We start from the raw sequence: 23241 nt of genomic DNA, 5'->3' as shown, positions 1-23241 counted from the left end.
CAGGTGCACCATTTAGAGTTTTACTGGTCCTCAGATACCTTTATACAAAACAACAACAAACATTTCGTTCCATGGCAAGGCACTTATAATGTGGATACAAAGATGAAAGGTATATTAATACGTAACAGCTAAGTACATTAATGTATAATGTATAATATATAACTAGAAAAGGTATTAAGAGCTGTTCAAAGTGTTTTGTATATTTTTGCGTCAAGTGGACAAAAACTGCTATAATCAACTCAACTTTTCTAGCTAAGTAGCTGTGAATGGACAGTGTCAAAGTGTGATTTTATAGACTTGATTATGGCCGTTCAGTTTGTAACTCTCGGTTTACCGTTGACTTGTTCTGAAAGCAACAATTTTATTCCATTTTCGGGATCACGTAAGTATGCCGTTTTTAAATGGTCGTAAGAAAGTCCACTTTCAGAGATCTTTTTTGCCATAGAACATGTTATAACTTTTTCATTTTTACACAATTCGTTCTCCATTTCAGCAGCACAAGCACGTGAATGGCGCCTATTCAACAAGTAGTTTACTGCTTCAGTTGCAGTCAAAATATAGCTTTCCATTTCTTTGAACGCTATGCTCCGGTCTTTGATAATATACTGTAAAGCTTTTGCATCATGTAATGCGTCGTGAGCTTCGAATGTAACACCAAATGTCTGTTCATACAGATTAGTTAGTTTGTATGACTTCATCCTTGGTTTCAGTTTTCTAAGGAGAGGTAGTGTGTCAATAAATCCATAGACATTTTTACAGAAGAGATTAAAGCAATTTGTTTCTGTGACATACTTCAATAGGAATTTCATATCGAAAACCTTTCCGTTGTGGGCCGCTAAAATAACTTTCCCGTCACTTAAGGAATTCAGCCATGCTAAAAATTCGGAAAAGGCCATTGATACATCACAGGATTCAACTTCCTGGTTATCTTGAAAGAGGTACTTCTTTTCTTTCACTATGCGGACCTCAAGACCGTTAACAGCTGTTGCTTTTACATGTATATCGCCTTTAGGTAGAACGAACTTAGTGAAGTGCGAATCGCCGCAGACTGCCGAAAGCTGGACAATTTCTGCATGATCGCCTACATTCGACGTTACCAAATCGTAATATACAATAGGGCATTCAGGATGACATTGTTCATACTTCACCGCAGGCTCGGGAAGCGGAGTCGTGTCTAAAACTTCAAGTTCATCAAAAGCACAGCATGACTGGTACGAGACGCCTTCTTTAATTTCGGACACAGCTGATTTTAATAATCTTAGCTTTTTTAATTCAAAACTCCGGCGTTTCGCTTCTCGATTTTGTTTGTACATTTTCTGTTTGTCTCTTATTCTGTCTTGGACAACAATATGCTTTTCTGTCTCCTTATTTGGAGAAAGGTTGCAATTTTTAGTAACATCAGTAATGTACGACAGGCCGTCGTTAAACTGCAAAACGGCAGCAGACACTCGAAAATCAAAACTCTCACTATGACTGTAATTTCGGACTGTTGGTGTCTTGCTCCAAGCAAAATGTTTTAGAGCTTCATTTGTTTGTGAAGATGCAGTTGTCATCCATTTCTGCGCATTGGTTATATACGGTGCTAGAATATTTTCTAAGGACAATTTCAAATCAGTATCATGTAAATCACAAGATATGTTTCTGTGATGAGTAGCGTCTCCGGCCATGAATTTGCACCATGTACCGCATTTTCCGTGGTTACCATACATGTGTGGTACAATAGCCTGCAGAGCAGCTCTCATATGGTATTCTGATTTGTTGGCGTTTTGTTTTACTGCATAGGAAATTTTTTTAATGAAACTATCACGCACAGACGGCGTCAAAGCTTGATGTGATATCTTTAAAATTTCCAGCTTACTTGTTATCCCCCTTTTTATGTGATGTATGTCTGAATACTTAACTAAGTCCGGATTCAGGTATGTTCGAACATGCTGTACAGAACTTGAGTCCTCGTCACCTACGACAGCCGAATACCTTATGCCGTTTGACTTAAGATTCTCTGTGTAGCTGCACTGCAATATCTGGCTCCATAGCTTTTGCGCTTTTGCACCAGTTCTTTCTACAATCATGCTGCCGTTTCTCACGTCCGGTGCGTTCATAAAAAGAGCACTTTGCACAGTTCTTGATCCTTGTAGAAAAGTTTAGACATTTTTTGGAACGAATTCCGACGACATGACCCCAACCTGAAATATATCATGTTATTATATTTCATATAAATGCCCAACGATACAATGCCATAGTAGATATTACTTGCTTTTTCCTTGAACATTTTTATCACATATTGTTAACGTAATTGTTGCGTTAGGGTGAAATAAAACATGTCACATGTGCGTAAACAGTGAGCAATCCGTTCATCGGCAAACATATCAGTCAGAAGATTTGGTAACTCTTACATATTATTGATATAAGGCGCTTGTTGATATAAAACTCAGTTTCTGATGTGTTCATGTTTTAATTATTTATTTTAATATTTTTATATAATAAACGGAATATAGCATTCATTAGAGGGTGATATGAAAAATGATCACCCCTCGAAACATAAATCATCCGCAAGGACGACTTTTTCAGTGTGTCATTTTTGTAATTTTTCTCATTTGACAGTGTTGGACCCCTTCATCTTTTGTCTGCCAAAACTATTATACTTCATCAAAAAGGGAAATTACCTGACAAGCTATTCATTCCGCGGCCGCATCTCGACCATGCAGCATCTTGGCTAACTGTCACATTCACTAAGCTGTCTGCAGAAGCAGGGATGCATTCTGAAATGTAGATCGGCCTGATAAGACGTAGTATCAGCATATATTTCAAAGAGAGGGGGTGGGAGGCATCTGTTACAACAGTGCTAGAGTATTATGGCAGTGCCACTTACAGAAAACGTAGTGATAAACCCTTTTATTATATACAGTACAACCTCACCAGAGCGGTACTCTCTTAAGCAAAAACATCTCTATTAAAACATCATCAAAATTTCCCTAATCTGAAATATACTAGCAAAATTACCTCTCCAAAACAACAACCTCTACATAACAGTCAATATTTGTATCACCCAAAGGGTGTTGCTCTACAGAGGTTGCACTGTACCTATATACATTCTGTAAAAAAATCGGCTTGTATTTCACAAATATGAACAGGCAGAAAAAATTCCATATTGGACATTTTAAATTCCGTATTGTACCTTCCGTATTGATTCTGTCGGACTACTTTCATTAACACAAAACGATAGAGGTATATAATAAAAGGGTCATTATAACAGAAGCTAGATCTGGGATGCTGTATTCAGCTCGAATTGATTTTGCGAGGTCGGATCATACACGGCGCTTGCGCGCCTCGTGAGATCCGATCTTGCAAACTCAATTCGAGCTGAATAAAGCATCCCAGATTGAGCTACTGTTATAATAACCCTATTTTATTCCTGTCTATCTGGAGTGTCCGACGCGATTGACCTATATTTATGTGTGTATAATATATGATTGCATTTTTTATAGACTAGAAACTGTAAATTTTAGAGTCGAATAAAATAGTCTTCTTCTTCTATAAAAAAATCTGCTCGCAGCAATTTCAGTAATATTTGCGATCTTGTATTGATCAGCATGCACGTGCCTGTATTCTCGCTGTTGATGTTTGTACTTTTGTTTCTGCCGTAACTGCAGTTTCATAATTAATATAAATTATATATTCATAATCCGCACGAATACTTATAGCAGAGAAATGTTTTTGATTTAAAAAGAAAATACCTGTAATCCGATTTTTTGCCGTTGACATATTTCCCTTCTCACATATTATCGCTGGCGTACTCATGTCTTCAGAAGATTCTTCCTCTGAAAAAATGTATTGTATAAACACATTTCGCATGATAGTTTAATTATATATGTAAATTCGAGAATCAGTGTAACTATTACATTGTTTGTATTTTTTAGAAAAACATCCAAAGTAATGAAACACAGCATAAAGAAGGTTTATATGCTTTAGACATTTCCGACATTACTCTTAATTACCGGGGTATTTTTTTGAACATGTTATTACCTGCCATTGAAGTGTTAATCAGGGCAAACTGTTAGCGACAGAATACAATTATGTCTCCATAATAACTATTGTTTATTGCAAACATTTTAATTTGAAACAATAAGTCAACATATAGAACTTTCTGAAATAATAGTACAAGTTATAAAAATACAAAATCTGCTTGTCTCCCTTGGATTATTTTGCTTGAAAAAGAAAACAAGTATAAACTCGTTGATATTAGTATTAAAGAAATAATATAGAAAAATACATATGGAAATATGTTTGCTTTCAAAATATTATCATTGTATTAAAGCAACTTAAAGTAAAACATAAATACTCAGACCCAATATAGATGCAAATTTTACGTTCCCGTGTAAGTGATTATTCTGTTAGAACGCTATATAAGCACGACAATTTTTCAATTGTAGTAGTGAAGTAAAATCTAAAATTTTATTCAGTCTTCAGCCGATTATTTAGTAAGAACCGTTATAAAATATACAGGTTCCCGAGTTTATTATTGAAACACCGGTGTTTTATTAGCTGAGATTTTTATTTCTGACTACGATATATATGTTGTATAGAATTTTTGTTTCTGACTGATTTTGTACTGAGATATTCTCAATTATTTTTCCGAGATGATAAGCCTAGCTCTAGCCATGACTAACACCCTGCATTTGTTAAAAAATACGTAATGCCTAAATACCATCTGCAGCTTCAAGAATATCCATGGCCTCTTCGAAAGTGAATTATTCCTCTTGCTCATCGGCTGCATCTGTAGTGCTGCATTGTTTCTGGAAAATCTCCTTCTCTAGTTTACTTGCTGTGGTACACGAATCTTTTGCTGTTCTTTCTATAACTGGCCCAGCTAGTCTTTCTACTTTTTTCATTGTTTTGTGATGAATTTCAGGAATACCCAAGATGTTTACAAAGCCATTAAAGTGTGTTGCACCTATGCCCGTGTGTTTCATACCTATACACGGAAGAGAAATATGACAAGTCACAGATATCAGCCCAGGTCCGAGGTTATAAAAATTTTCTTAGCACTAAATTAGAAAAAAATATCTTCATACAATCGGCATTGCAAAGCAATTTGCAAAGACAACTTGTGGCGAAGACAAGATGGCACCGTCTTTTAAGTCGTTTTTTATGGACTTCAACAATACGCATACACGTTCGCATGTCAGGAATGCAAGTTGCTGTCGTTTACAGAGATCTAAGTATACGACCGATTCTGTATGCCACATTTTAGGTGACCGTTCTCCATGAAGTCACACCAAGAACAATTTCATTGGATAATTTTCGCACTAATTTGTAATAATCATTCGTGCATTAACCGCGTGTAGAATCTATTATGTACTTGAAATTAAATAGAAAAATGTGACTTGCGGACTTTGTAAAATGATTACTTGCTTCTGTAGTGAATTACGTAGATCTAGCATAAGGATTGTAACTTTCTTACACATTTAAAGCAAACACATATATTTTTTTAATTATACTCACCAATAGCTGATTGAACATTTACTGCATATGGTCCTTTCGTAGTATCCGGCATTTTATATCGCCTTGACGATGCTACTTTAGTTTCTGATGAACAAACTTTATATTTGAATACAAAGACAGAACAGAAACCATATTTACGTTCTTTTATGATGTCTTTAAACTGAAACGCACTTCCACAATTGTAGCATCCTTCGTCGAACTTACTACTGAAGTGACGGATATCGATTATTCGTCTGCCAGGCAACTCCTTGTAAGGAATTTTCAATGATTTATTCCGGATACTAGTCATGTTCTCACTCTTCTTTCGTGTTGACACTTTTAAGAATCTCCCATTACCACTATGCCTAGCTGTACATTTTGTGATATTCTTTGCATCTCCGGAATCCATGTTGTTTGTGCAACGGAAAACATTTCCAAATGACGTCATTAACGTAAGAAGGGCGTTAGATGCCGTTTAGCGGCATCTTAAGACAGGGCGGCCGTTTTACAGACAAACAAATTAACGAAATCATGTTTTTTGTCCAAAGGGATGGGGGAAATAAAATCACATGTACGGAAAATCTTGAGTCGGTGACCCCCCAATTTTATTTGTCCTTTGGACTCTATATACATTTTAGAAACCGTTTATTGAAAAAAATCAAAAATTTAATTCAGGGATTTTTTAATATGTCGCTTTAAATCCGAAAAATGCGGCGAAACTGAACGTCAATTTTTAGACAAAAACGACGATTTTCTTTCCATTTTTCAAATATTTGTAGGTGTAAAACAATGATTTTTATATCAGCATAAAGAAAAAAAAAATAATTCTCGTGGAATAATGTAGAATTAGGAACATTTGTATACTGATATCGTTGCAGTACCCGTAACAGTTGCCAAGGATACGCGGCAACGTCAGTTTCAAAAATGGGCTTTGATGGTCAACTTTGACGTCTCATGTACAAAAACTGGTTGGCTCTATTGGTATAAAATAGACTGTGTCTTGTTTAAAATAATTTCAAGACGCTACTCGAATGTTCGCAAAGTTCGGTTCAGTAATAAGAAAGTTGATATTTTATCAACTTCAGTAATTCATGTTTTTATCCCCAAAACCACTATAACGGGCCTCAAATTGTCAATTTCCATTCGCGCCAAAGTAGTCAGATTTCCCGGCTATATCGTGATTCCCGTGTACAAGCAAATAGTCAGTGTTCACGCATATGCCGTGAGTCCCATGAAATTTAGTTATTGGTGGGACATTACCCTACAAATAGACTTGGCTAGATATGCCTAGCGCACACCACATTTCGACATTAGACGAACCTATGTCAAATTGATTTTTCTTGGTAGAAATTTATGTTCGATCGAGGTAAGAAGTTTATTTGTTAGATTTTAGTATGATATTTGAATTACGATTTTTATTTAGTAAATTTTTATTCATTCTACAGAATTTTGTAACAGATTTACTTTTCGGCATGTGATTTTGGCTAGTTAGTTTTGGCAAATCAGTTCTGTTAATTCAGTAATATATCACATCGTATGTGTATTGTAGTAGCACTACATTTTGGTAGTTTGGGGTAAAGAAGAGCGAGAAAAAGATTGTTGATTGAACTAACAATGGCGATGAAATCGAAAACAGGACAATATACAGATGTGTTATCTAGGTGTCTGAAAATGCAAAATTTAATGTATTGAATGAATGCCGATATCTTTATTTCTTATTACACAAGTACATTCGTTAATGGGAACATGAAAACAGAGACATTCTATTGCGGGGCCCGTGAAAAAGATGTTGTAAAATATTTTTGTTGAACCGCCTCGGTAGCCTAATGTTAGAGCGTCCGCTTCGAGTGCGGGGGGTCGTGGGTGTATGACGCAATGACGTAAAAGATGGTAATAGCAGCTTCCTTGCTTGGCGCTCAGAATTAAGAGGGTAGTGCTAGGACTGGTCAGCCCGTTGCCTGAATAATGTGACTGGGTGGGGTATCATGTCACGTGTCTGCGGCGTGATATTCCAGTGAGGCAGCACTATAATGTTGGGCATTGTGCTCACTGCTACAAGTAGATACCGTGGTTTATATGACTGAAAAAAAAGTTGAAAAAAGACGTTAAATCCGAACACACACACACACACACACACACACACACACACACACACACACACTGGTTTGTAATGGAATGTCACTACATGTGGCATACCACCTGAAACTGACTACACAGCTTTCTAGAGATCGTAGACTAAAAACAAATGCACCCTGTGGCTACATTGTCAAATGTCAAAATATGTGGGGGTCGAAAGTATAATATTTTCAATTCTGAAAACTTTGAAATTTCGCCTGAAAGTCACTATTGTGTCACGTGATAAATCTGACACACAACGGAAACCGACATCAAATGTGACACACACTTACCTATCATTACAGTCGTTACACACGCGAAACTCACTTCAGTTTTTGCACACACGTGTAATTCACCACTGTGTTTTCACACACGACGGAATGCGACGTCAAATGAAACACACTTGCCTAGCCCTACAGTCGGAACACACGAGAAACTCATTCAGCTGTTGCACACATATGTAATTCACCACTGTGCTTTTCTCGCACGACGGCTCCGACGTAAACTGAAAAACACCGTGACCGTGCCATAACTTTTGTATGCATTAAGGGATTCTGAAAAAACTTGTTACACATATTCGCTATCATGAATTGATGTGTAGCCTATAAGACACAGAGGGTCGCCTTATCAAACATAGTACGACTAAAATCGATCTTAGGTCAAAACTGTGATACATGTATCTGTTTGCTTGGAATATGGACACATTATACAGAAAACATGCTGCCTGCCCGTAGGCCTACACATAAAATTTTGAAAACATGAAATTGGTAAAAAGTTTTGTTACTTGTATCAGCAAGTGTACTCAGACAAAATTTTGGTTGTACGATAAGGTAAGATGTTTGATAAGGCCACAGAATGAAAATAAAGGGTTGATTTTTCATGTCCGTACCATAACCTATGTTACTTGTTCACGCATACTTTTACCCATTGTCTCCAATGGCACTTTTTATGTTCCAAAATATGGTTGTCATTATGAATTGGTCAAGGATGGTGGAAGCAGGGTGTTAATTTAGCAACCGTTAGGCGGCAGCTCTAGCTTGTGGTAAGATAGAAATACGGTTTATAAGCGTACTTTTCCTGCCTTTATTGCACATGAAATGGAGAATGCGCGTTATTGTAGAGGTTATATACCAGTGAAACACTTCCCATATGGTAATAGTGTAAATTTGCCACAGTTTCACTTACTATACTTTCTAGAATTTCATCCCATTGAAACACATATGAGCCTTGCCATGAGAAAACCAACATAGTGGGTTTGCGACCAGCATGGATCCTGACAGGCCTGCGCATCCGCGCAGTCTGGTCAGGATCCATGCTGTTCGCTAACAGTTTCTCCAATTCCAATAGACTTTAAAAGCGAACAGCATGGATCCTGACCCGACTGCGCGGATGTGCAGGCTGGTTTGGATCCATGCTGGCCGCAAATCCACTATGTTGGTTTTCTCATGGCACGGCTCATATATCATCCCAAACTACAATTAATAAGCTCGGTGAGATGAAAAATGTTAACCTCGAGATATATGAATATCGGCCAAGGCGTAAGCAGAGGTCTATATTCATAGTTCGATTGTTGAACATTTTACGTATCACCCTCTTATGAATGCAATATTCGTTCTATTACACCGAAAACATATGAAGATCAAAATGTTTACTGGTATATCAACATAATGAGTTAAGGTCACACCAAATTAATTTCTTGGTCATCGGATTTTTTCCAAAAAGAAATAGGAGCGGACGAGCGAAAAAAAAAAATTTTCTTTGGACTTCACCTATTCTTGGAGCGGGCGAGGAGCGATTTGAAGAAAACAATAAACAAAACTTGTCGCATGAATCAACAACCACTGCCTAAACATATCAAAAAGGTCTGAAATTACATAAAAGGACAAAAGATTCTTTAGTTAAATATTGAAGGTTTAATGACAAACTGTCCCAGAAATGCATGACAGCCACTCAACACCGGACTCCAATGTTGTTTTATGCTTACCGTGGCGCGCTACATTGTAATATTTACAAACATGGAGAGAAGGGACAACAGGCGGATACAGAAAAAATTGGAAATTTAACCATATATAGTGTATAGGACTTATGTGTTTGCTTAGTTTGTATCCTAGGCAAATCAGTGCCCTTGTCACATAAAAGAATAGTTTCTCCTTGGATGCTATGTCACTACATAAGAATAAGAAAGCTATTACTCCCATGTAGTGTATTGAGAGAAAATATTATAGTGTTTGTCAGCTTTCAATGCATTTTCTCCAGATACCTGGAAATCCATCATTCACAGATGGCCAATTCGCTTGTAAATTCATCTAATTTTGCAGTTTCTGTTGTTCTTTGTTTTAATATTTAACTTTGGCAAATAAGGAAAGACGTACTTTTGAGGTTGCGAGTCTTGACATAAATGCATTATCATCTTCATTTTCTTTTTGATAAATAGATCTGATGATACCCATTAAACAAATCAGAAAAAAAGATCTATAAACAGTAGCATAATATTCTTGTATTTCGACTCTACTTGGAAAAAAAGTAAACCTATAATGCGTGTTTCTCGGACTGAGTTTGTAAGCTCTTTTTAGGAGTACTTCCCTATAATTAAGTTCCATGTGCATACCCATTCTCTGCCTGAAAATTGTGTTGATTTCACATAGCTGATAGAAGCAATGTACCTTTCCTTAAAATCAATGTTATGTCAACAATACATTATTTCTTCCAAGTTATGAGGGTAAACAGCAGGACAAGCATAAAATATTTAATGCGTCTTGCTCTACAAAACATATGGAATAGGTGAATGTTCGAAAGTCAAAGGCTTGGACCCTAAATAAACTTTACAGCTGACGGATTGTATTACACAGACACATGTATGTGGTTCAATTGTCCTTACTAAATATTTGTCCTAAGAATGCACAAACAGACTACACTGCAGACTTGTTCATTTTTTATCACATGTTTTTATCCATTATTGGTCTCAAGGTAAAATATGCACATCATGGATATAGGGACTGGTTATGGGTAAGAGATCTTTATTCTTCCCATGTGTACAAAACGTATTAAAATTGCCGAAATTGGAATTCACTCGAAACGAATACATGCACAAAATCTGGAAAGTAGATCCCTCGGAAGCACCGAGAACAATGCAAACAGTGAAAATTGTAGACTCGGTTTGATTGAGTCTGTTCATTAACAGTAATGGAAAATGCAACACTGCCCACGCCCACTAGCACCGGCTTTAGCAGTATTCAATCTTCATAAGTTTGATGGGCATTTTAGAATGGACAATGATGTAACAAGTTGGATGTGTCAAAATTGAAGTATACCACCAGTTTAACTGCTACCCAGTTATTGCTCATATAAGTGTATATTTAAGTATCGCAGCAACACTTTTTTCTTATCACTGATGATTAATAGATGACACTGTTTTAAATATGAACTTTCTAAGATTTATTTACACAATCTAACTGTCATTTCGGCTGTCAATTTTGCAAACTAGTGCAATACAGAGCTTGAAACATGTTCTCGTAGTGCTTTAATGGACAATTATGATAAAAAAGTATTAAATTTTATCTAATTCATGTCGCTTAACAGTGAAAAAAGGCATATAAACAGTGAAAAAAGGTCCGCTCTGAAATTTTGAAACCAGTCTACAAAAACTGAAGCGAGCGGAAGCTAATTTTCAAAATTTTTTTTATTTCGTTCTGGAAATAATGGAGCGGGAAATCCGTTGACCAAGTACTCAATTTGGTGTGGCCTAAAAAGATTTATTGAAATAATTAGCAAAGGTAGATAATAACATACAATGAAATAAAACGAAACCAATAGCAATAACATTCGAAAAACGGCGTTCTGAACGAAACATATAAGTATGAGCACTCATTTTCTTAGTTAGATCATGCTCTATCCGATGATCATAATTTCAGTTCGCGATCTGATGAAAGTTCTTTTCCAAATTTTTCGCAAGGAGAGAAAATCTTTTCTAAAGTCGGCATGGTTCACACATGCATGAATACTAGAACAAAATTCAATCCTATGTTATAAATAAGCGCCTAGTCAAATCTTTTATCAATGATAAAGTATAATATCACCCAATATAATATCTCGCGCAGAACACAAAAATAGTGCTGCTGCGCACGTGATATTAAATTTCGGATCATATCACGTGTACGAGGACCATTCATTTAATTTTGCAACTCTATCTATGAAATACAAAAAAAAAACAATATAATAACCAATTATTGCATTCCCTTTAAATACTCTCCCTTCATGGTATTACACAATTCCCGCCTTTTTATCCACATCCGGAAAGCATCAACATAATCACATTTGGGTACATTGTTCAGATACTGGAATATGGCGGATCCGATAGCAGTTCGAGTCCAAAAACGAAGATCTATGTGTTTAATTTTAGTCCTGGGAACAACCAGAAATCACTAGGTGCCAAATCTGTTGAATACGGTGGGTGTGGCAGCACTGAGACACCATTGTTTCTGCAGAAACGAGGTTACAAGTGATGACGTATATGCAGGGGCATTATCAAGTAGAAGAGAGGGCCCTCTTAATCCGAGGACAAGGCGACGTTGTCATACGCATTGTTCAAGCTTTGATTTTCAACGTATGATCCCTATACAGTTTCCCAGTAAAAGATCTGCCTCATGGTATCGCGATTTTAACGGTATCTCAACGGCAATTAAAGAATATGGCAGACATGACCTTTTTAATACTTACTGTCCAGTTTGCCACTGTTGGTTTTCTAGTATTTTTCCTGGCCCATATCTTGTTGCTACTCTTTCTAGTGGGTTCAGAATAGTGAACCCAAGTCTCATCACTAGTAAATAAATTGGAAAAGGCCAATTCAGTAAAATCTTGATATTTTTTAATAGTTTCCGGGCAATTTGAACACGTTTCCGCTTTTGAACATCGTCCAACAAATGATGCACCCATCTGGAAGATATACGTCGATGATGTAACTGATTCTTTAATATATTGAAAACCGATCGGACACATATCCCTAACCTCTTGGCCAACTGAGGAGTTGTCAGTCGGGCATCTTTTCAAGTAAATCCCTCACAAGCTTGATGGTTTTAGGGTTCACAGAAATGTTGGAACGACCTGGACGGGGCTTGTCTTCTAGCGCATTAATTCCACTTTTGAATATTTTCACCCATCATGTTATAGTGGACGCAACTTGACCCCGATGGTTGACCTTTGAATTATAATACATAATGAGGCACAACCTATTATTGAAAAGGAGTGTATGTAAAACACGAGCTGCACGAGAAAGAGGAAATATAAATTTGTGTAAGTATGAATAAGTGCATTGGAAGGTTTTAACTGATCAAATGTAAGTATGTATACTTTGATACTGCATTGTATACAAACTAATTCCATATAAATATACACGGCTACACTAATCACCCTTGATTTCTATAATGAAATAATCGATATGAATAATCAGCCTAAGGTCAACCATCGCGGTCAAGTTGCGGCTACTATACAGTAGAATATGATACACAGTCAAATACTTCTGTAGGCATCACAAAGTTCATTATATATCGTCCGGGCTGGCAATTCAAGAGTAACACGGGTTCTAATGTAACCACGCATTTGCGTCTTTATTTCACTTTGCATACTTAATACACAGTGTATATGAATGTATCTTCTTTCAATGGCTATTTGATCAAGACTACTGGACAAATTTTCATGAATGTTGTATTGTTTGAAAGAATATGAAATGAACCACCACATATCTGAAGTTGCACGTGAAAATCGTTGGGTGTATTGGTTTTATAGGTAGAGTTGTAAAATTAAATGAATGGCCCTCGTATGCGCAGAAAAGAAAATAACGATTTTGCGCATGATAATTATATTAAACCCCTGGGAATATGAAATAATATTCAAGTAAAAGTAATGAGAAATTTGCACTGGGCATTTATGCGAGGTATAATGATAACAGAATTTACAGAAAAAGTTTAGCTCATTTGAGCACATTATTGCTATCTTCAAAGTTTCCCTTTTTAGCTTTAGAAACTTTATTGCAGTACTATATGACTTTGAATGAAGCACTTACACAGATCAGTCGCCAATGTGGTTATAATGAGTGTGAACAAACTTTTCACAAACACAACATCAATTTTGTCAGACACAACTGCTATAGAATTAGAGCAGAGTATTCTAAATAGATGAGAAAAGACTCGAAAAATAGAAAAGAATCCTTTAGAATATCAAAGATAATAATGATGTCTGTTAAGTTGCATGCAGCCTCCATGAATCTGCCCTTACTAACCTTCAAACCGTTGACTGATCCTAATACATTTCATATGTTATGGATCATTTTAAAGGGCCACGTCACACTGGGTATTATTTCATCACGGGTGGACACTTAGATAGAACCACCGAGCGTTCATAAACCAGCCGGATGGCTTCTTTACATGAAGAATTCTACGCCCCGTGTTGTTATATGGTTTATACCAAAAATTTTCTTATAAAATTTACAATAAAGTAAGAATTTTGACATTTTTAATGTAACGAAAGAGACACAGGTAACATACTCCTTTTTAAAAAGCTAATGAAAATAATAAATCATTCTAGCAATTTCAGAAAATTTATTGAGAAAATATTAATGAAGTCACAAATAAAGTAAAGGGGAACCGTGTTCTAGTGAATAGGGTGTCGACCGCTCAATCCAGAGGTCGTGGGTTCAAGCCCCACTGGGTTCGCGACCATGACTTCTCATATGACACTAGTACTGGCTTTTCCAGGAAGCGGACTTGAGAGTGGTTACAATAAGCTTGAAGCTTTCATCACAATCGAGCTAAAACAAATTAGTATAAAGTAAAGTAAGGCACAAGTCCGAGTTTTTTTTTTATTCACCAGTGGCATTGCTGATAATGTACATCTTTACCATGCCTTTGAAAAAAGCTGATTGATTATGTTTGTTTTGGCTTTAACGCCGTTTTCAACAATATTTCAGTCATGTAACGGCATACAGTTAACCTAACCAGAGTTCCTGGAATCTGTACCAGTAGAAACCTGTTCTCCGCAAGTAACTGCCAACTTCCCCACGTAAATTATCAGTGGTGGAGGACGAATGATTTCAGACACAATGCCTTTTATCAAATCGTCAATGAGAATATACGCCCTGCCCGGGGATCGAACTCGCGACCCTGCGATCCGCAGACTGACGTTCTCCCTACTGAGCTAAGCGGGCGGGCTTAAAAGCTGATTGAAATATGGCTCCTGCACACCACGTAACATCGACCAACATTTGTTTAAAAGCAACTCAAAATCCTCCAAACCGTTCAAGTCACTGAATGCAAAAGACATTGACCTTGAACCAAAATAAGGGGCAGACACAACGGACTCTTATGCCAGGAATAACTATTCTACAGAAATATGTGTTGCTCGATTTTGTCAGTTAGACTACCGGTAGTACTGTATGAACAAATTTAAGAATTCGAGTTCAGAATAGTTCATAACCTTACCGTACTGGACAATATTGATTCTGTCTTTGCGACCAGTGTAGATCATGATCAAGCTGCACATACATGCATTCTGATCATGATCTGTAATGTTCGCTATTCCGTCAATATCTTTTTGGTAAGCACCCCTTTTAACAGTTAATGGTACTGTCAAAATTGAAAGATAGACACGTTTATTATAGAAATTTAGCAAGATAAGGGCTAAGTTATGATAAAACCTGTCAGATTCTATAGCAATACATAAGCCTTTTTTGTGTCACTAAAGTTACTTTTTGAATGTCAATACTAGCAATATATCACTTATCTAAACAAGAAGGTCATGATGACCCTGAAACGCTCACCTGATAATATAAGCCACATGTTTCAAATGGGAAACTGATGCTAAAATATAAGAAAGTATGTCACATTTATGGTCACTGAAAGACAATTATACGATTGGTGTGCAGAACTGTACATGTCATCAAAATTTCAAGGCTGTATCTTAAAAAACAAGAAAGTAGGTCAATAAGTCAAGGTCACAGTCAATCGGTCCCTAATCCCTTGAGTCATCAGGTAATTATAATTAAACAGTCTAGGAAAATTGACCTGATAATTTTTTTGAGTATTTCTCCTATATAACTTATAATCATAACAAGTGACCCCAGGGCGGGGCCTTTTTTCACCCCTGGGACATAATTTGAACAAACTTGTTAGAGATCCACCAGGAAATGCTACACACCAAATATCAAATGCCTAGGCCTTAAACTTCAGACAAGAAGATCTTTAATTTTATCCCTAGTAAATAAGTCTATGTTAAACTTGGTGCCTAAAGAGCAGGGCCTCTTTTCACCCAAAGAGCAGGGCCTCTTTTCACCCAAGGGACATTATTTGAACAATTTTGGTAGAAAAACACTAGAAAAGGCAACAAGATTTTTTCCCTGTATTAGTCCATGTAAAACACGAGACCCCCGGGACAGGGCCTCTTTACACCCCAGTGGCATAATATGAACAATTTTGGTAGAGGACCAAAAGGCAATGCTACATACAAAATATCAAAGGCCTAGATCATGTTGTTCTAGACAAGAAGACTTTTAAAGTTTTTACTATATACATGTAAGTATATATAAAACTTGTGACCCCCGGGCTGGGCCTCCTTTCCTCCCAGGGGCACAGTTTGAACAATCTTGATAGATGACCAAGAAATGATGTCACATGCCAAATATCAAGGGTCTAATTCTTGCAGTTTTGGACAAGAAGATTTTTAAAGATTTCCTTTTGGTTGCCATGGCAACCAGAGTTCTGCATAGAATTAAATTATTTGAAAAATTTTGAAAGGGTACCACCCAAAGATCATTCTTATGAAGTTTGGTGTAATTCTGCCCAGTGGTTTTCAAGAAGGAGATTTTTTAAGAAAATTTTGACGGACGCACGACTGGCGACGGATACTGAGCGGTCACAAAAGCTCGCCATGAGCCTTTGGCTCAGGTGAGCTAATAAAAACAACACAAATCTAGTTTCAGTTAACAGTCTTTTATTCATACTTCTTACACATCACCAAAAGTATTGGCGGCTCAATGACAATTGCCCATGAATACCAAAATATACAACTGTATTGAAAGAAAAGAACCATGCAGGCGCTACAATGCCCATCGAAGTACTATTTATAAACAAGAGACTACTTTTGAAAAAGTGCATACTCTCATACTGTTTCATTTGATAATATCTAGATGTTTGGTTGAGATTTTCATAACCTATATGGGACTAGACAAGGAAATCCCTATTGAACTTTTATCTTGACCGCTGAGTTTTGGATCTGAGTTATGTTCATGACACATCGTCTCATGACTGGAAAGGTTTGTGCCGAAAAAAATATTTAAATCACTTAATGGCTGCCTAGAATTATGGACCGCACCGGGAAAAAACACTATTGAACTTTGACCTCCAAGTGTGATATTGACCTTTGTAACCTGGGATCTTGGTGTTGTGCACAACACACCTTGGCAAAATGGGGAACATTAATGTAAGACAATATTTAAATCCTTTGATGGACAGAAAAAGAAACTATTGACATTTGATCTCCCAGTGTAACCTTGACCTTTTTGTTATGGATCTAGGTGTTGTGCATGACATATCATCTCACTATTGGATACCTATGTGCCATGTTACATAAGAATGCCTTCAAAGAAGACAGAATCATGGACAGGACAGGAAAAAACACTAGTGACGTTTGACCTCGAGGTGTGACCTTCACCTCTGAACAAGGGGTTTTGGTATTTTGCATGACACAACATTTGATTTTTGCAAACATTTAAACCAACTACTATTAAAATCCTTTCATAGATGACAAGAGGTATGGACAGGACAGTAAACAAGAGCTGCAGTCTGGTCAGGATCCATGCTGTTTGCTTTCAAAGTCTGTTGCAATTAGAGAAATTATTAGCGAACTGCATTGATCCTAACCAGACTTGCGGATGCGCAGGCTGGTCTGGATCCATGCTGGTCGTAAAGCCACTATGTTGGTTTTCTCATGGCGCGGCTCATATGTACTAGGCAATCAAATTTCTGGATATCAATATATGTTCTAAATACAATGTATTACCAAAACAAACAGTATAGTGCAGTGTGTTGACAGTAGTAGTATACCCAATTCATTATTCAGTAAAACAAATTACAAGAACTAACTAACGACTTGCCAATCAATAGTCAAAACTGTTGCCTACGGTCCTTTCCATTCATTAATCATTCTATTACATCACATAAAAAATTGATTTTCTTTTTATTTCCAAATTTTGGCTTTAGCCAAGCAAATTAAGTGCTACAATAAACAGGTCAATAGTACAAACTATGACCTGGTGATTTATTAAAGTTGTGTAATATTATATACTTATTGACTGGCAAACCATTCAGTAAGTATTTTAATGTAGGACATTAGAAATTGCACGTTTAATTTCTAAATGTTTGACTTATTAGTCATGTATACTTTGTGACGAATATAGCCCAGCCATTAGCACAAACTATGGACCTGTGATTTTTGTCTGTTGTCCAGTAATATTGATCATTTCTCATTTTAAACAATCTCTAACAAAAAAAAACAACAACAGCAAATCTGTTAAGAACATTCAAACCAGATGTATTTTAAAATTCTATAAATTCAAACATACTAGTAACATGAGCACTACTGACATTACACACGCAATTGTGTACACAAATGACAGTCAATTCAGAATGGATATGCACAGACATTAGAAAACAATGACCTTTGTAAGAGTCCACTGCAGAATATAAGAGAAGTATGCCAAGGTCAAACTGAGGTCAGGTGATGTCATTTTAGTAAGGGGTATTGATGCTAGACGAAACGGTCCCATTTGGTTAACCTTGTACAGACGGACGGACAGGACAATCACTATATGCCTCCTACATCAGTAGATACCGGGGCCTTACAAATTTGGTCCCAGTAGGGCTTGAACCTACGCCCCATGGAGAATTGCAGTAAAAGTAGGTTTATGGTACGAATTGAATACTCTTCAAAAAGGAGGTACAGTCCCTGGCTCGCGGATTTTGCTTTTTCCGCGTTACCACCGGCATAAATATTTGCCTTGAGTGGAAAATTGCGATGATTTGTTCACATTGAACGGCTGTTGACAAGAGCGAAAAAACGCGATGAGTATATAATACACCGCAATAAAAGTATCACTAAATGCCCGCGGCGAGTCACGAGGAATAATCTCAGCGGCTCGCGGTGAATTGCGATGGATCGCGGTGAACCACCGGCAATCACCGCGAAATCCAGGTAAATTTTGTAGGATAAATACATATAAACTCTCTACTGTTGTTACATGTATAATTGCATTAGTTTTTTCTGGTAAAATGGACAAATAATAGGGTTTAAGAACAAATAAATAAAATTAATGTTGATATGTAATCATTCCATTAGTTTAATAATTTATCTATAGTATTTAACAAATTAAAATTTATTCCTATCTTACCTTTTGGATAAATTTCAAAATTTACACGTAGGGCTTGGCGTCGCTATTTTGTAGTTTTAAGTTGAAATTTAATGATTTCCTGTAGAGGATAAATGTTTATATTCATTCGCAAAATAAAACAGAAATATAAGTAATATATAGCATTTCACAAAAACTGTCTCATGTCATTGTGGAGTACCGAGGTAGGAGAAACAAAAATTGACCCGTTTCACACTTGCAGGAAGTGTCACTTTTCATACTGTTTATTGTCATCAATATTTTAAGCATAGTCAAATTCTGTATGATACACGTACTTGACACTTGAAACTTTTCTATTTTTGTAAAGAAGCAGTTGCACAATGTGATATGTATTATCAACAGACATTATATCAGGCATTTTTTTTATAGAATACTATATAAAATATATAAAGAAATCGTTGTTTAAGTACTTTCTAAGTAAACCACTTTACATTTCGGCAAGGATGGTCACCTGTTTTTACCAAATTAGTTGTAAATATAATTTTATAATAAAATTTTATTAAATCTTTATGCACAATAAAAATCAGAAATAAGAGTCTTTGTGTTTTCGTTTTCGGCAAAGGCCGACTCTTATTTTATCCAATTTTAGCTAGTTTTAAGTTTTAACAAAATTTTACAAATTTTTTACATATTTTACATAGAATAGAAAAAAAGGTAATAAAACTTTAATAAGAAATAACTTTATGGAATTCAGTAGGAATCACAGGCAGTAAATATTATTTAAACTAAAGTTAGGCCAGCATTTGTAGATAGATGTTAGGGACCTATGGTGCCATAAACAACATACAGAAACAGAACATACATGAGCAGTAGCAGTCTTTTTCTTGCGTAACGTAACAAATTTCACCAAACTGTTTCCAAAATAAATATAACAAAACAATGATGCGAAAAAGTAAAATGGTATTATAATTATATTCAAAGTGCATCTATAGCTTATCAGTGTTTTTATATCTCTGTGTTGTTTTAACGCTCTTTATTTAGTGGCAATTCGGGGCCAATAAAATGGACAGATGGATCGCTTTTTTCTAATTTCATAAAAAGTTTGTTTATATAATGAAAACATACGTATTTCTGTTGGAGTTTAAAGCACTGACTTAAAAATATTTTTATGATATTTATTTTGCATCCATGGAAAATATATCTGTTATCATGACATATATTTCTAGTTTTTATTAAATCAATCACTATTATTGCAAATGTTTCATGAACATTATCGGGTTGAAAATCAATTCCGTTTTAAATGCAGATACTTTATATACATTATATATACATTATAAAATCATTTTCGAAATTTTAATTTCACTATGTAACACCTTCAACGCCTTATTTACATGTAGCAGACTTGATCACTAAAATATTACAGAAAGCTGTAAATATATGATTTTTAAACTCATAATCTGATAATATCTGAACAAAAAATAAATTCACTATATAATTGAGCCGCGCCATGAGAAAATCAACATAGTGACTTTGTGACCACGCAGTCTAGACAGGATTCAAGCTGTTCGCTTTCATAACCTTCTGCAGTAAGAGAAACAGGTAGCGAACAACACAGATCCTGATCAGACCGCGCGGATGCGCAGCCTGGTCAGGATCCACGCTGGTCGCAAAGCTACTTTGTTGGTTTTCTCAAGGCGCGGCTCATATTATGCAAAACTCCCGGAAAATAATAAGATATAAGATAACGAAGTGAAATCTTCAATTATTTCATAGTTAGTTCCAATAAGTCCTTTAATTCCTGATCTGTTTCTTGTTATCACACAAGTATTTTACAAGAAAATGCGAAATTTAATTCGTCCGTTGACGAAGTGCCATTATAGGTTACTTTTTAATTCCAGCGTAATTCTATAACTTTTAAGTTAAACACAATATCACAACTATGTTGAACAATGACAAGTCTTTAATTTTCACGTGTACTTAATGCTTGACTAGTAGCATTTTTATCGGTTAACGAACTGATCAGTGGAAAATTTAGAACATGACATGAAACACTCAAATAAGTAATCAACTATGATTAAATTCATATCTCGGAATTAAAACAAATGGGCATCATTGAATTTGGGGCAATTACCAACCACAATATGTTGATGAATGAAATCAAATTTTCGTTGTGTGATGTATTTTCGCAACTCAGCCATCAACATCAATTACTTCAACATAAATAGTGTTTTATTAAATATTGTTGCAATATTATTCAAAACCAAAATCATCTAGTTTTAGAAATTAGCTAATTATAGTATATGAGTTCAATGAAATTACATAACGCCGGAATTTTAAAAGCAATGACAGTCTTTTGTGCATTTATGAAATTATAGAATTTAATGGAAATTATACTTGAAATAGAATAGTTAGAAGATATAAATGCTTGCAAAATACAAAATACTATTTATTTTTATCTTGTCTACATGAATTAACAAATTATACAGTAGTACATGTATATATACATGTATTATACAAGTTCAAAGACATAATGATATTAAATTTCATAACCCTGATGTTTTAAAAATATAATCCTTGCATTTATTAAATTATATGAGTTAATGGAAATAACACCTGAAATAGAAAAGTAAGAAGAAATAAATGATTCAAAAATATAAAAATTGTTTAATTTCTTCATTTCCTATCCCATCATAGTGTTGAAATTTTAAATTAACTGTATACATAACAACAAGCTACTGCATTTACCTGTAAATCGCGGCGATTCATCGCAATTCACCGCGAACCACCGGCAGGAAATTGTCCGCGCTAGGGTCCAATCGCGGGGAAGTGCGGACTTTGAAAAATCCGCGAGCCAGGGACTGTACTCTATTAGGCGTCTAATGCCTTAAGACTGGGCTAAAATTGTGACAGAGTGTTAACAGTCAAATTGTTTACAGTGCAGGTAGAAAGACCACCAGTAGCTCACCTTGAGCACTTTTTGCTTATATGTGATGAAACAGCACAAAACATACTGAAAACAGTTTTCCCCCAAAGTATAACACAATTTTCTTCTGCATAATTCTATTGTCAATTAAAGAAACTAACTGATAATGCTTCTCACAGATAGGTATATACAATAAATGTACAAGAAAACAATTTACTTTATTCTCATTGCATTTTTTCAATTGTCTTGGTCCTTTCATTAAATCGTATTCTTTCAAACATATGTAAGTATTCCATTATTGTACTATAATTAATACAGACACTACTTACATGCAGTTTGAAAACATTGCTGTAAAATATTCTAAAATCAATCGTGCAGTTTCAAAGTTCTCTTTATAGCCATATACATATAGGTAAAACTATTTCTGCTATCTGGCCGACATGTTTTTTAACAAAACAAAGTGATTGAAGGAATAAAGTAGAAGGTCCCCCAATGAACATATATGTGATGCTAGATCAAAATCAGGGAAGCTCTATCTAAGATGATGATCTTTTTAAATGTTTCCTTTTGGTTGGAATAGCAAAACAAGAATTCTGCAGGAATGAATTAGATGTGATGGATTCTGAAAGGGGATAACCAAAGAAACATTCCTGTAAAGTCTTCTTGAAACCGGCAAAGTGGTTTAGAAGGCAATGTTCTTTAAGAAATTGTAGACAATGATATATGGGGGTTGGACATCCATTTATCCATGTACATCATAAGCACTTTTTTCTCCATCTTTGTATATAGTTCAAATGGGCTAAAACAACAGGGAGAACCTCTGTCTAATATTGTGACACTGGTTTCTGACTGCGTTTCTATGAGTTTTATTTATTTACACATGTCTGTTGCCATTCCCAAAACTTTTACATACAAGGATTGTTTAAAAAATGTTTAGGCTTTGTTTCTAGCTTTAAATTAATATACTTCAATGAAGCAAAACAAGAAAAACACCATAATTTGCAATATTTCCACTGACTTCACTTCACTTAAAGCTTGTAACACTGTAAGAAGGTATGCCTTTTCAAAAACTGACATCAATTGCCCAAACTGATTATATTTCAATGATATTATCGATGTTGTGTTTTCAACTGGATGATTTCCTTAATTTTGAATTATCTTATATTTGCAAATTAATTTTAGAAATTTCCACTAACAATACTTATCATAAGTCATTCGTCGTTTAGAATTCTGCAAACAATATTACAACATGTGCCCAAAATCTATTTTTAAGAGGAAGTATACCATAAATATATGTATAATTAACATTGTCTAGGCAGTTTTTTTTTTA

The 23241-nt window shown here is 35.6% G+C and overlaps 1 protein-coding gene across 1 annotated transcript; it reads right to left on the bottom strand.

The window, feature by feature from the left end:
• Positions 1-311: 311 nt before the first annotated feature.
• LOC128551445 (uncharacterized) lies at positions 312-1742 on the bottom strand. The gene has a single exon (XM_053532303.1). The coding sequence runs from the start codon at positions 1740-1742 to the stop codon at positions 312-314; it is 1431 nt and encodes a 476-aa protein (XP_053388278.1).
• Positions 1743-23241: the final 21499 nt, after the last annotated feature.

The sequence above is a fragment of the Mercenaria mercenaria genome, unplaced genomic scaffold (genome assembly GCF_021730395.1).
Source record: "Mercenaria mercenaria strain notata unplaced genomic scaffold, MADL_Memer_1 contig_1092, whole genome shotgun sequence".
NCBI classification, from domain to species: domain Eukaryota; kingdom Metazoa; phylum Mollusca; class Bivalvia; order Venerida; family Veneridae; genus Mercenaria; species Mercenaria mercenaria.
Note: the sequence above shows the minus strand (reverse complement) of the source record. Positions and strands in the feature narration are given on the sequence as shown.

Bases quoted from the DNA above. Each gene is read 5' to 3' on its own strand.
- LOC128551445 (XM_053532303.1), bottom strand. From the start codon at position 1,742: ATGAGAGCTGCTCTGCAGGCTATTGTACCACACATGTATGGTAACCAC.